The sequence below is a fragment of the Mustela nigripes genome, chromosome 9 (genome assembly GCF_022355385.1).
Source record: "Mustela nigripes isolate SB6536 chromosome 9, MUSNIG.SB6536, whole genome shotgun sequence".
In the NCBI taxonomy this organism is placed as follows: domain Eukaryota; kingdom Metazoa; phylum Chordata; class Mammalia; order Carnivora; family Mustelidae; genus Mustela; species Mustela nigripes.
The window spans coordinates 78,686,274-78,700,703 of record NC_081565.1 but is presented as its reverse complement, the minus strand read 5'-3'; the positions used below and the strand labels follow the sequence as shown (position 1 = coordinate 78,700,703).

General features: G+C 36.2%; 1 protein-coding gene across 1 annotated transcript in view; it reads left to right on the top strand.

Annotated features, from left to right (window-relative positions):
* The window catches only part of C9H9orf85 (chromosome 9 C9orf85 homolog), a 66,348-nt gene extending 52,124 nt beyond the window's left edge, over positions 1-14,224 (top strand). Inside the window, exons 3-4 of the mRNA XM_059411866.1 lie at positions 13,430-13,543; positions 14,038-14,224. Coding sequence (XP_059267849.1) covers positions 13,430-13,543; positions 14,038-14,194 — 271 coding nt within the window. The 3' untranslated portion in view covers positions 14,195-14,224. The remainder of the gene's footprint in view (positions 1-13,429; positions 13,544-14,037) is intronic.
* The last annotated feature ends 206 nt before the right edge of the window (positions 14,225-14,430 follow it).

Below are 14,430 nucleotides of genomic sequence, written 5' to 3'. Positions count from 1 at the left end.
TTTATTTACTTATTTAACAGAGAGAGATCACAAGTAGGCAGAGAGGCAGGCAGAGAGAGGGGAAAGTAGGGCTCCCTACTGAGCAGAGAGCCTGATGTGGGGCTCGATCCCAGAACCCTGAGATCATGACCTGAGCCAAAGGCAGAAGCCTAACCCACTGAGCCACCCAGGCGCTCCTCTCCACTTATTTTTAAACACACTTATTTAAACACACTTAAACACTTATTTTTAGGCCTTGTGTGGACACAAGGAGCTGAATTGTAGCTTTTTGTACTCAAAATTATTGGACTTTAGAGATACTGTTTCCTTAAAAGCATTTTCTAAGTAGCATATGATATAATTCCTTAGTATGGTTTCAGAATCTTTCTATGTTAGCAGATTACTTAGAGCAGGAAGTGTGACTTTATAGAACTCTGTCAATGTTGAGTTTGTATTATTTGTACATCAAGGGTGGAGTACCATAGCTCATTGTTTACGAAAGCACCTAGTCATCGCATATTACAAGTATTACAAGTGGAGCTAAATTATGCTAAAGGTTAAAGTGTAATAATTTAACCAGGAAATGAAGACAGTGCCAGCAAAGTTGTTTCAGAGTAAAATAAGCCTTTTACTTGTAGCAAGTACTAAAAACATAAGAACAGTTCTTTTTCCTTTAGCATTTATTATCTAGATCAGTGGTTTTTAAACCTGTTTCAGGACCCCTTTGTAAAAGTTTTGAGCACCTGAGAAAGCTTAGCTTATATGGGTTTATATGGGTTTTATCTATTGCTGTTTATTGTATTAGATATGAAAATGCAGACATTTTAAAAATAATTATTTACTCAATAATATGAATATAAGCAAAATATGCCCAGTAAGTGTTAATAACTTTTTGTGGAAAAAAAAAAAAAACCTTAGAAACAAAAATACTAGTGAGACAAGTGGCATTGTTGCACATTCTTTACAAACTTCTTTAGTGTCTGGCTAGTAGAAAAAAAAGGAAAGAAAAAATTTTAAAAGGAGTAAAAGTAAACTTTAATAGCTTTCCCCAGATAATTGTAGAAATCCTCTCAAGAGTTGCATGCTCTACCCTGTGAGCCAGACTGGTCCCCATACCCATGCATGATTTTATAACATACATTTGCTCGTTTGGAAAATATTAATTCACTGAGTTCTACTGATCTTCCAAATGTTGATATGTTTTATTATACAATATAAAAGTTTGTTAATATCACAGCAGTGTCAGTAGAAAAATCCGAGTTTTTCTTTTTGTTTTTTAACTGAGTTTTTGGAGGTGACAAATACAGTGATTACTAGTATAGTTCGGTGCCCCTGTCTTTTGTTCATGCTAAGGTGCCAGCACTTTTAGAATTCATTATGAAGAAAGAGACTCAAAGAGAGTGACTTTCAAAGATTATATGACAAGAGCATGTCAAAGCTGTGGTAGAATCTCGGTCTTCTAGGTCAGTGCTATTTTTAAAATAATATCTGTTAGTATTTACAGGGGCCAATTGAAAACTGCAAGTTTTGTCCTGACTTTCACCCTTAAATATGTAGTGAGCATATTTTAGCTTTTAATTACTTTTCTATCCTATTGTGTTTTTCATTATAAAAAAGTAAATATGGCATAATTTTTAAAAAGGTGTACTACTGTCTCCTTTGTCAGTAAACATGGTTAATAGGAGTGACCTGTGTTTTTATTTGGCCATGGTTTCCACTGAAATGATTAGTTTTGATTTATGCGTGGTCAAGATTGATTGTTTCTGGGAATTAGATTTTGTGGAGAAATAGAAAGAAGGCAAATCCATGATTATTTTAACCTCTCTGAAGTTCGTTGAGCATTGGACTTAAAATACTCAAAATATATCCATTTTCAAGGGAAAATAGGTAAAATTTATATTTAGGCGAATTTAATGTTTTTCTTTACTGTGTATTTTTTAAGAAAAAACCACTCAAGAGTGATTAATTTTCAGCCACTTTGAAAGATGTTTCATGATATTTTACAGATTTTATGACAACTTGAAAGGTGTGTCTCATCATTAAAATAATATCTAAACCATTCCATTCTTAAGATCAAGATTCTTTTGAGTCTTGAGGTGAAAAAAAATGCAAAAATTCAATTACTTTCAGACCTTGTTTCATTCTACTCCCAGTGAAGACATAAAGCCTGAATTAAGAGATTTGAAAGAGAAGTTGCACAAGGGTCCTACTTACCTGCAAGGGAAACTGGAAGCTTGTTAAGTGTAGGTGTATAAATTCATATTACATTTCCACAAACATATTTCACATTGATAAAAAGGAAATGTTTTGAAAATCTGTGTGTCTCCTTAAAAGATGGGCATACTTATATTTATAGGGCTGCTAACCTAATAAAACCTGGCTGTTTTTCAGAGTGATCTTAAATTTGAAAAGAGTATAGTTGATTTCAGCAATAGAATGCCTGCTGGTCTTTGAATTGGCCATTACAGTCTCAACCAGCAGGAGGAACACGGGAAAACGCCCATCCTTAGGCAGTAATACTTTGATCTGGTCAAGAGTCTCAAGTGGTAATGTGCATAGGAATTTCTTAGTTTAACAGATTCTTAGGCCCCATCTGCAAGATTTTGAGCGTGTAAACAATGGCTGTAACCCAGTTATCTGCATTTTAATAAGCTATGCAGGTGTTGGAGACAGTGTTAAGAGTCAATGTTTTGGGGACTCAGTGGGCTAGAGAATTTAGACTCTGGGATCTTTTAACTTCAGATTCCAAAACAGGATATCCCATTTTAAAGCATATTTTACATGTAAATTTTAACATTAACAGTTCTGTAAATACAGTTTTATCCCTTAATTAGCTATTTGAATTCTTAAGGATTGGTTTAAGCCAGGATTCCCTGGTATGAAACAAAATATTCGCAGAAATGAAAACATTCTAATTTCCCTGAGGTCTTTGATGAACCTAACAAAGACATACTTTCTTTAAAATTATTTTAAAACTTTAAAAAATTTGAAACTAAAAGAAAACCTGAAGCTTTTTGTAATCCATGTGGATTGTTAGAACTTCATCTGTGTGTTCTAATGATGTACATTCTTTAAATCTGTTTTTATTGCAGAGTAATTAAATAAAGCTTCCTGGAAATCCAAAATATAAACCTACCAAATGCTTTAATAAGAAATTTTTAATAATTATTTTCACTTAGATTGTATATCAGAGAGGCGGTTTTTTTTTGTTTGTTTGTTTGTTTTAAATTCTAACTTAGGTTTTTGTCTGCCAGGTCTCTTGAAGATATGATTTTTATGTGGTAAATTCATCCTTTTTAGTGTACAGTATTAAAAAACAAAACTCAACTGAGTAAATTTTAATGATCTTATTAGCTTTATGTGTTGATTCATGAATCAGTCCATACAGTCTAGCAGACAGAAAGGAACTCCAAGGAGGTATGTGAAATGAAAGATACTTAAAAGCAGAAGGGAGTGGGAACAAGGAAATTATACTAGACAAAAAAGCTGGTTGGTTATCCTAGGCAGCTTTCCTCTAGGGGCTGACAGGGATCTGTTAGGCAGGTCACCTAACTAGTGCTGATGAGGAGATGCCTGACTGGTGCAGGATTCCATTTCTGGCAGAGCTGAACGTGGACTACATCTTGGTTTGGTGACTTGGGGCTTAGCTTAAGTAACTCCATTTTGGGCCTCCTTTCATGTTTTCAGCAACAGTTTTGTAAGTTTTGAAAAATGAATACAGTTGTGAGACTAATACACAATTAAAATATAAGACAGTTGGTTCTGTTACCCTAAAACTTTGTAGTCACTCCACCTATTGTGGGGTCATTGCATGCAATGGCCAAGAAAGAACTCTTTTTTTTTTTTTTTTTAAAGATTTTATTTATTTATTTGTCAGAGGGATAGAGAGCACAAGTAGGCAGAGTGGCAGGCAAAGGGAGAGGGAGAAGCAGGCTCCCCGCTGAGCGGGAGCCCTTTGCTGGGCTTGATTCCAGGACCCTAGGATTGTGACCTGAGTGGAAGGCAGACACTTAACTGAGCCACCCAGGCACCCATTCTTTTTTTTTTCCTTTAAAGATTTTATTTATTTATTTGACACAGAGAGACATAGCAAGAGAGGGAACACAAGCAGGCTTGTCACTGAGCAGGGAGCCTGTTTCAGGACTCAATCCCAGGACCCTAGGATCATGACTTGAGGTAAAGGCAGATGCTTAACAACTGAGCCACCCAGGAGCCCCCCTTGTTCTTTTGTTGTTGTTGTTTTGTTTTTAAGATTTATTGGGTGCCTGGGTTGCTCAGTCAGAGCAGCCCTCAAAGGGAGCCTGCTTCTCCCTCTCCCTCTACCTGCTGCTCTGACTCTCTCTCTCTCTGTCAAGTAATAAAATAAAACAATACAAAACAAACAGAAGATCCTAAGTGTTGATGAGGATGCAGAACATCTAGAACTATCTTTCTTTAATTCTCTTAATTCTCTCTGCTGCCCTCTCTCTCTGTCAAATAAACAAACAAACAAATAAATAAATAAATAAAATCATTAAAAAAAAAAAAGACTGTAGCAACCAGCACCTACTTGATCAAAACTATTCAGGCTATAGATCAGCCTTATGGGCTAAAAATGAACATTTTTCTGCTTCAGTCTTTCATCACACCCACACTCTCAGGCCCTAGGAGACACTGATATATTTCCATTTCCTATACTTTAACCTGTTCCAGAATGTCCTCTATATACAATCATATAGCATATGGCCTTTTGAGACTGGCTTCCTTAACTTCATAGTAGATTTGAGATTCATCCATATTTTAGTGTGGATGAGTAGTTCGGTAAAGATGGACTACTGATTGTTCATTCACCAATTGATGGACCCTTAGGTTTTGCTAGTTTTTGATGATTATGAATTATGCTGTCATATACATTCCTGTACAGGGTTTTATGTGAACAGGTTTTTATTTCTCTTGAGTGAATGTGTAGCACTGAGTTTGTTGGATTATATGCTAGGGATGTGTTTATAAGGAAATATCAGACTGTTTTCCAAAATGGCTCTACTATTTGCATTCTTTTTTTTTTTTTTTTAAGATTTTATTTATTTATTTAACAGAGAGAGATCACAAGTAGATGGAGAGGCAGGCAGAGAGAGAGAGAAGCAGGCTCCCTGATGAGCAGAGAGCCCGATGTGGGACTCGATCCCAGGATCCTGAGATCATGACCCGAGCCAAAGGCAGAGGCTCAACCCACTGAGCCACCCAGGCGCCCCACTGTTTGCATTCTTACTGGCACTGTAAGAGTTCTAGATGTTCTGCATCCTCAACACTTAGGATCTTCTGTTTGTTTTGTATTGTTTTATTTTATTATTTATTTATTTATTTTTAAGACTATTTATTTATATTTAAGACTATTTTATATGCAGGAGGAGGGCCAGGGGCAGAGGGAGAGGGCAAAGTGGACTCCCCGCTCAGCACAGAGCCCAACGTGGGCTCAATCCTAGGACCCTGGGTTCACATGAGCCAAAGTCAGATGCATAACCAGGTGAGCCACCCAGGTGCCTCAATGTGTCCTGTTTTAGCCTTAAGTGAGTAGCTTTATCTCATTATGATTTTAATTTGCATTTGTTTGATGACCAGTGATGCTAAACATCTTTCTATGTGCTCATTCTGCATTTGTTTCTTCTTTAGTGAAGTCTTCTTTATATATTTTAGCTCATGGTTTTATTGAATTGTTTACTTATTACTGGGCTTTGAACGTTCTTTATATATTGAGGGTACAAATCTTTTATCAGGTATCGGTTTCGCAGATACTTTCTGCCAACCTCTGACATTTTTTTTTTTTTAATTCTCTTAATAGTGACTTTTGTTGGAGAGGAAGAATTTCCTCTACCTTTCAAAGTCCTGCTAGCCGAACTAAGAATCAAATCAACATAAGACAGATTAACAGGAGAAAATCAAGTTTAATAGCCTAAGTACAGGGAATCCACAGAAACATGGAAATTCCAAAGATAGGTAACATGATCTGTATGAGCTAAGGAGAGGGGTGGGGGTCTGAGGATGCAAAGGGAGAAAGACCATTAGCAGGAAGGCGAAAGGAGATGTTTAGAAAACAAAGGTTTTCCTTTTATGTAGGTAAATGGCTAGGTAAAGTGGAATCTCTATTAATAGCTGTCTTCCTGGTATAAGCAAGCAGTTGTGGGGAAGTAAAGGGCTTTTCCTGAATCTGCTGGCTTTTGATTGCTTTTAACTCAGCATAGTGTTCATGCCAGAGTCCCATCTTGGGGCAGCCTATGCTTGTCCCCCATACTTTCAGAGTGGAATAATTTTTTATTTTGGTGAAGATCAGGCTTTATTAGGAATTTTTGTTCTTGACTTTGTTGTTGTAGCTAAGAAATCTTTGCCTGGCCTAGGATCACAAATATTTTCTCCTGTTTTCTTTTAGATGTTGTATAATTCTTGGTTTTATATTTGGACTTTTAAGCCATTTCCTGTTAATTTATTGAATATCCAGTTGTTCCAGCATTATTTATTGAAAGGACTGTTTTTTCTCCATTGAATTCCCTTAGTACTGTGCTGAAAAATCAATCGATTATATATACTATATGTCTATTTCTGGAATGTGTTCTATCCCATTGATCTGTGTGTTTAACCTTTCACCAATACCACACTAACCTGATTACTGTAGCCTTATCATAAGTCTTAAAATCCAATCATGAATCTTCCAGCTGGTTTTCTTTTTCAAAATAGTTTTGACTATTACAGCTTTTTTAAAAAACAGCTTTTAGAATCAGTTTGCTAATTTCTACAGAAAGACATTGGTCATTGCTATGTATAGTTCATTTTTGTTTACTGACCATATATACTAGGACTTTAATAAACTCACGTTTATTTATTTATTTATTAAATTTTAGTTTTAAGTAATCTCTACACCCAATGTGGGACTTGAACTCATAGCCCTCAAGATTGAGAGTCGCATGCTCTGCCAAGTGAGCCAGCCAGGTGTCCCTCACTTTTTATTTCTAATACAGCTTTTGTAAATTTGTTGGAATTTTCTACATAGACAATGATTTTTTTTTTCCAATTAAGACAGTTGTATTTCTTGCTTTCCAATCTGTATGCTATTGTATTTCTTTTTTGCCTTTGTTGCACTGCTTAGGATCCCTTGTATATTTTTTGAAAAGGAATGATGAGGGCCCATATTCTTGCCCTTTTCCTGATTTTATTCATTCTTTTACCAGTAAATATGTTATTAGCTATAATTTCCTTCTAGGAGCTTTTTATCAGGTTGAGGAAGTTTCTTTATAGTTTGCTGCGAGTTTTTAATCATGAATGGATGTTAAATTTTGTTAAATTCTTTTTTTACATCTGATGAAATCAATATATGGTTTTTCTTCCTTAAAACATCAATTTAGTGAATTATATTCATGGATTTTTTTTTAAAGATTTTATTTATTTATTTGATAGAGATCACAAGTAGGGCAGAGAGGCAGGCAAAGAGAGATGGAAGCAGAGAGATTGTAACACACAGGAAACTCCACAGTGATGCTAGGTGACCAACTGAATTACAATTTACCCTAGTAGACATTTGAACCAGCCTATTACACCTTGTTAGGATTGGCGCCAAAAAGGCTCCCAAAGGGCGGGGCTCCTACTCTTTGGTAGCTAGGGAGACAGCTTGCATCCCCCCCACTGATAGCATGTCTCCACCTGGCCTGACCGACCCCTGTATTTGAACTTTGTTACCTGAGGCTTGTTTTCGGGACTTGTATCCAAGTAAATCCCCTGGAGGAAGGGGAGCAGAAACAGTTTCTAAATAGGTCCTTATAATCATCTCTTAAAGAAACTCCTTGCCCTGTAGTAGTCAATCTCCATTAACCCCTGAAAAACCCCGCTCTTGCTTTCTGTCTTTATCCATTTGCCTATTTTGGAATTTCACATAAACAGAATCATGTAACATGCAGTGTTTTGTGACTGGCTTCTTTTATTTAGCATAATTTTTTCAAGTATATTGTAACACTTATCAGTACTTAATTCTTTCTTATTACTAAATATTCCATGTAGAGCTGTACCTCTTATTTATCCATTCATTACTTGATGGACATTCAGATTGTTCTACTCTTTTGGCTATTAACAAATAATGCCGCTGTCAACGCTCAGGGACAAGTTTTTGTATGCGTATTTGTTTTCTTTTTCTTTTTTTTTTTTTTTTAAAGATTTTATTTATTCATTTGACAGAGATCAAAAGTAGACAGAGAGGCAGGCAGAGAGAGAGGAAGGGAAGCCAGATCCCTGCTGAGCAGAGAGCCAGAGGCGGCTCCGTCCCAGGACCCTGGGATCATGACCTGAGCCAAAGGCAGAGGCTTTAACCCACTGAGCCACCCAGGTGCCCCTGCATATTTGTTTTCAGGTGTCCTGTGTGTGTGTATGTGTGTGGAGAGAGAGAGAATTGGAATTCCAGAGTTGTATGTTACCTCTGTATCTAACCTTTTGAGGAATTGCCAGATTGTTTTCAAAAGCAGCCATACTTTTTTACTTAACACCAGCAATATGAAGGCTCCAACTTCTCCACATTGTTATTGACACTTGTTATTGTCCTTCTTTATGATAATAGTCATTCTAGTGTTGTGAGGTGGTATGTCATTGCAATTTTGATTTGCATTTCCCTGATGTCTAGTGGCATTGAGCATCTTTTCAATGCTTATTGGCCATTTATCTTTTTTTGGTGAAATGTCTATTCAAATCCTTTACTATTTTGTGTTTATATATTGAGTTAGAAGAGTTCTTTATGTATTTTATATACAAATCTATTACTGTATTTGCAAATATTTTCTGCCATTCAATGAGGTTTTATTTTTTTTCTATACTAATAATGTCTATTGATGTTTAAATTTTTTTTTAAGGTTTTATTCATTTATTTGGCAGAGAGAGACAGTGAGAAAGGGAACCAAGCAGGGAGAGTGGGGAGGGAGAAGCAGGGTTCCTGCAGAGCAAAGAGCCCAATGCAGGACTCCATCTCAGGACCCTGGGATCATAACCTGAGCCAAAGGCAAATGTTTAATGACTGAGCCACCCAGGTGCCCCCAAAAGTATTAAATTTTTCAAAATTCAGGTATAATCAACATATAACATTATATTAGTTATAGTTGTACAGTATAATGATTTGATGTTTATATACATTGCAAAATGATCACCACAATAAGTCTCATTAACATCTGCCACCATATATAGTTTAAAAAGTTGTTTTTTCTTGTGCTGAGAACTTTTAAGATTTGCTCTCTTGGCAACTTTCAAATATGCAATCCAGTTAATATTAACTGTAATTGTTATGCTGTGCATTACTTTCCCATGACTATTTTATAACTGGAAGTTTGTACCTTTTGATTTTCTTCTTTTTATGTCTGAATAATATTCCATTGTATATTTTAGCACATTTTCTTCATTCATTCATCGATGAATAGAATAATTGGTTATTTTCAATTCTTTTTCTTTTTTTTAAGTTATCTCTATGCCCAATGTGGGACTCAAACGCATAACCCCAAGATTAAGAGTTGTATGCTCTACTGATGGCCAGCCAGATGCCCATATGTTGTTTTCATTTTCTGGCTGTTGCAAATAATGCTGCAGTTAACATGGGATGCAGTATCTTTCCAAGTTAGTGTTTTTATTTTCTGAAGAGAAATACCCAGAAGTGGAGTTAGTAGATCTCATATGGTATTTCTAATTTTGGTTTTTTGAGGAGCCTCCATATTGTTTTATATAAAAGAGGGTCCCCTTTTCTCCACATTCTCATTAACACTTTTTCTTGTCTTTTTTTTTTTTTTTAAGATTTTATTTATTTATTTGACAGACAGAGATCACAAGTAGGCAGAGAGGCAGGCAGAGAGAGGAAGGGAAGCAGGCTCCTTGCCGAGCAGAGAGCCCAATGCGGGGCTCAATCCCAGGACCCTGGGATCATGACCTGAACCGAAGGCAGAGTCTTTAACCCACTGAGCCACCCAAGCGCCCCATTCTTCTTGTCTTTTTGATGACAGCCATTTTAACATGTATGGGGGAGATATCATTGTAGTTTTGGTTTGTATTTCCCTGGTAATTAATGGTGTTGTGTATTTTTTTCAGATATCTGTTGGCCATCTTCTTTGGAAAAGTGTCTATTGAGACTCTTTTTTTTTTCTTTTTAATTTTTATTTATTTATTTATTTAAAGATTTTATTTACTTATTTGACAGGCAGAGATCACAAATAGGCAGAGAGGCAGGCAGAGAGGGGGAAGCAGGCTCCCCGCTGAGCAGAGAGCCCGATGCGGGGCTCGATCCCACGACCCTGAGATCACGACCCGAGCCAAAGGCAGAGGCTTAACCCACTGGGCCACCCAGGCACCTCGTCTATTGAGATTCTTTTCCCATTTATAATTAGATTATATTTTTTGCTATTGAGTTGTGTGAGCTCATTATGTTTTGGATGTTAACCCCTTCTCAGATACTATATATGATTTGTAAATATTTATTTTTTAAAGATTTTATTTATTTATTTGACAGACAGAGATCACAAGCAGGCAGAGAAGCAGGCAGAGAGAGAGGAGGAAGCAGGCTCCCCGCTGAGCAGAGAGCCCGATGTGGGGCTCGATCCCAGGACCCTGGGATCATGACCTGAGCCAAAAGGCAGAGGCTTTAACCCACTGAGCCACCCAGGCACCCCTGATTTGTAAATATTTTTTATTTAGGAGGTTACCTTTTCATTCTGATGGTTTTCTTTGCTGTATAGAAGCTTTTTAGTTTGATATAGTGCCCCTTACTCATTTTTAATTTTTCTGCTTTACTTTTAGTTTTAAATTCAGAAGATTATTGCTAAGGCCTCTATTAAGGAGCTTATTGCCCATGTTTTCTTCTAGGGATTTTATAATTTCAAGTCTTACACTCAAGTATAATGTCCATTTTGAATGAGTTTTTTTTTTTTTAAGATTTTATTTATTTATTTGACGGGCAGAGATCACAAGTAGGCAGAGAGGCAGGCAGAGAGAGAGGAAGGGAAGCAGGCTCCCCGCTGAGCAGAGAGCCCAATTCGGGGCTCGATCCCATGACCCTGGGATCATGACCTGAGCTGAAGGCAGAGGCTTTAACCCATTGAGCCACCCAGGCGCCCCTTGAGTGAATTTTTGTTATGGTATAGGACAGGGATCCAGTTTCCCTTTTTGTGCATGTGGCTGTCCAGTTTTCCCAGCCCTATTTATTGAAGAGACTGTTGTTTTTCTATTGTTTGTTCTTAGCAACTTTGTTGTAAATTAATTGACCATATATGTGTGCTTTTGTTTTGGGGCTATCAATTCTGTTCTATTGATCTATGTGCTTGTTTTCATGTCCATACCATACTTTTTTGATTACTGTAGCTTTGTAATATAGTTTGAAATCAAGATGTGTGACATCTCCAGCTTTGTTCTTTCTCAGGATTGCTTTGACTCTTCAGGGTCGTTTGTGGTTCCATATAAAGTTTAGAATTGTTCTATTTTTGTGAGAAATGTCACTGGAATTTTGCTAACCATTACATTGAATCTGTATATTACTTTGGGTAATATGAACATTTTAACAATATTATACAAATAAGTACAGAATATTCCATCCAGAAACAACAGAATACATTTTCTTCGCAATTACACATGGAATACGCTTCAGCATAGTTCATATGTTAGGGCACAAAACAAACTTTAAAAACTTCAGAAGACTGAAATCATAGTAAGCATCTTTTTCAACCACAGCGTTATAAAAGCAGAAATAAATTACAAGTACAAAAGTGAAGTAAACAACATGCTGCTGAACAACCAGTGAGTGAATGAAGAAATCAAAAGAGAAATTAAAAAAAACCTGAAGACAACTGAAAATGGAAATACAACACACCATAACTTAAAAGATGCAGCAGAATTAGGCGAACTAAAGCCCAAACTTAGGAGAAGGGAGGAAATAACATAGACCAAAGCAGGGGGAAAAAAAAGAAAGAAAGAAAGAAAGAAAGAAATAGAAACTAAAAAGAAAGTAAAAAAGATCAGTGAAACTAAGAACTGGTTCTTTGGAAAGATAAAACAAAATTAACAAATCTTTTGTTAAACTCACCAAGTATAAAAGAGAGAAGAGTCAAGTAAAATCAGAAGTAAAAGAGTAGAAGTTACAAGTAATAAAACATAAATAAAAAGGATCCCAAGAGACTATATGAACAAACATATGTGAACAAATTGGAGAAATAGGTATTTTCCTAGAAACACACTATCTACCAAGACTGAATTAAAGAAATAGAAAATCTGAACAGGGACGCCTGGGTGGCTCAGTTGGCTGAGCTGTTGCCTTCTGCTCTGGTCGAGGTTCCGGGGTCGTGGGATCAAGTCCCCCATGGGGCCCCTTGCTCCGAGGAGAGCCTGCTTCTCCCTCTGCCTTCTCTGACTGCCACTCCCCCTGCTTGTGCTGTCTCTCTCTCTCTCTCTCTGACAAATAAATAAATAAAATCGTAAAAAAAAAAAAAAAAGAAAATCTGAACAGATTAAGTACTAGTAAAATTGAATTAATAATTAAAAACCTCTCCCAAAACAAAACTCCAGGACCAGACAGTTTCATAGGTGAATTCTGCCAATATTTAAAGAATTAATAGCGATTCATCTCAAATCATTCCAAAACTTCCAAACTCATTTTATGAGGCCAAAATCACCTGGATACCAAAACCAGACAAGGATGGCAGAGGAAAAGAAAATTGCTGGCCTATATCCCTCATGTATGTAGTTGTAAGAATCCTCAACAAAATATTAGCAAGCCAAATTCAACTCTCAATAAATGCAGAAAAAGCATTAGACAGAAAATGTCAACATCTGTTTATGATGAAAACTCTCAACAAACAGGGTATAGAGGAAGTATACCTCAACATAATAAAGGCCTCATATGACAAACCCACAGCTAACATTATACTTGCAATGAAAAGCCAGAAGCTTTTCCTCTAAGATCAGGAACAAGACAAGGATGCCTGTTCTTGCTACTTTGATTCAACATAGTACTGAAAGTCGTAGCCAGAGTAATTAGGCAAGAAAAAGAAATGAAAGGCGTCCAAATAGGAAAGGAAGAAGTAAAATTGTCACGATTTGAAGATGACATTTTTATTTTTTATTTTTTTTTTAAAGATTTTATTTATTTATTTGACAGACAGAGATCGTAAGTAGGCAGAGAGGCAGGCAGAGAGAGAGAGGAGGAAGCAGGCTCCCCGCTGAGCAGAGAGCCCGACGCGGGGCTCGATCCGCAGGGCTTCTTCCCACGACCCTGGGATCATGACCCGAGCCGAAGGCAGTGGCTCAACCACTGAGCCACCCAGGCGCCCCATGAAGGTGACTTTAAGAAAGTAGATAAATCTGGGGTGCCTACATAGCTTAGTTAGTAGAGCAGCCCTATGTTTATTTTATTTCATCAAATAAATCTTAGGCAATTGGTAAAAAATAATGCTTGATTTTTTCCCCCCAATTTTAGTGTTAAATGTTTACAAAAGTCAGTGAAGGATTCTTACCACATAATGTGTAGACCATGTGCCTGTGAACTTGACGTTTGTGCAAAATGTGGAAAGAAAGAAGACATTGTTATTCCGTGAGTATTTTCTTTTTTGTTTGCGATTTACTCTTTAAGTAATTGATCTCTAAATTTTTTTTGAGGAAACATCGAGTAGCTCTGAGAGTCTTAAGGTACAGTGTATCACACTGATTTAGACTTTTTTTTCCTACCTAACAGGAAAAAATCTTAATTATTTGTTATATTTTTCTATCATTATAGTAAAAATATAACTATATTTTTAGGAAATTAAAATACCTATGAAGTTCATATTCATCACTCATCACACAAGAATTTATTCATTATGCAACTAATTTTCTTGAATGGTCATCACTTATTAATTTCTTTGAGCCTACTTTATTGACAATAGTATTATAATTGGTTGGAGTCAGGACTTCAAGACTGGAGTTAGTCTTCAAGGATTGTTTTCTTTATACTTATTAGACTCCTATCAATCAGGAAATATAAAGTTTGTTTCAATCAATGGAAAATGAAAGCCTGAGAAATAAATAGAAGTGTTTTTTTTTTTTTAGGTTTAATAAAGAACCAGAAAAGACAGAAAATCCTGAAAGTAATCTACGTTCCAACCATAGAAGTTGCAGAAGAAATGAAGAAAGCGATGAAGAAAGCGATGATGACTTAGATTTTGATATTGATTTAGATGAGACAAAAGACAATCAAGTGGGTTAATATATTAAAAGCCAGTTTAAAAACATGAAATTCTGAGCGATTTTTGACTTTGGGAGTTTTACACAAAAAATACTGTGAAATCCTAATGAGAAAAATGGCAAAAACCTATAGAAAATGGGCACAATTCACACATGGACAATATAAATTATGCATGATACCTGGATAATTCTAAAACTTTGATCCAGAGCTTTCTTTTTTTTAATTTATTTTTTATTTTTTTATTAACCCATAATGTA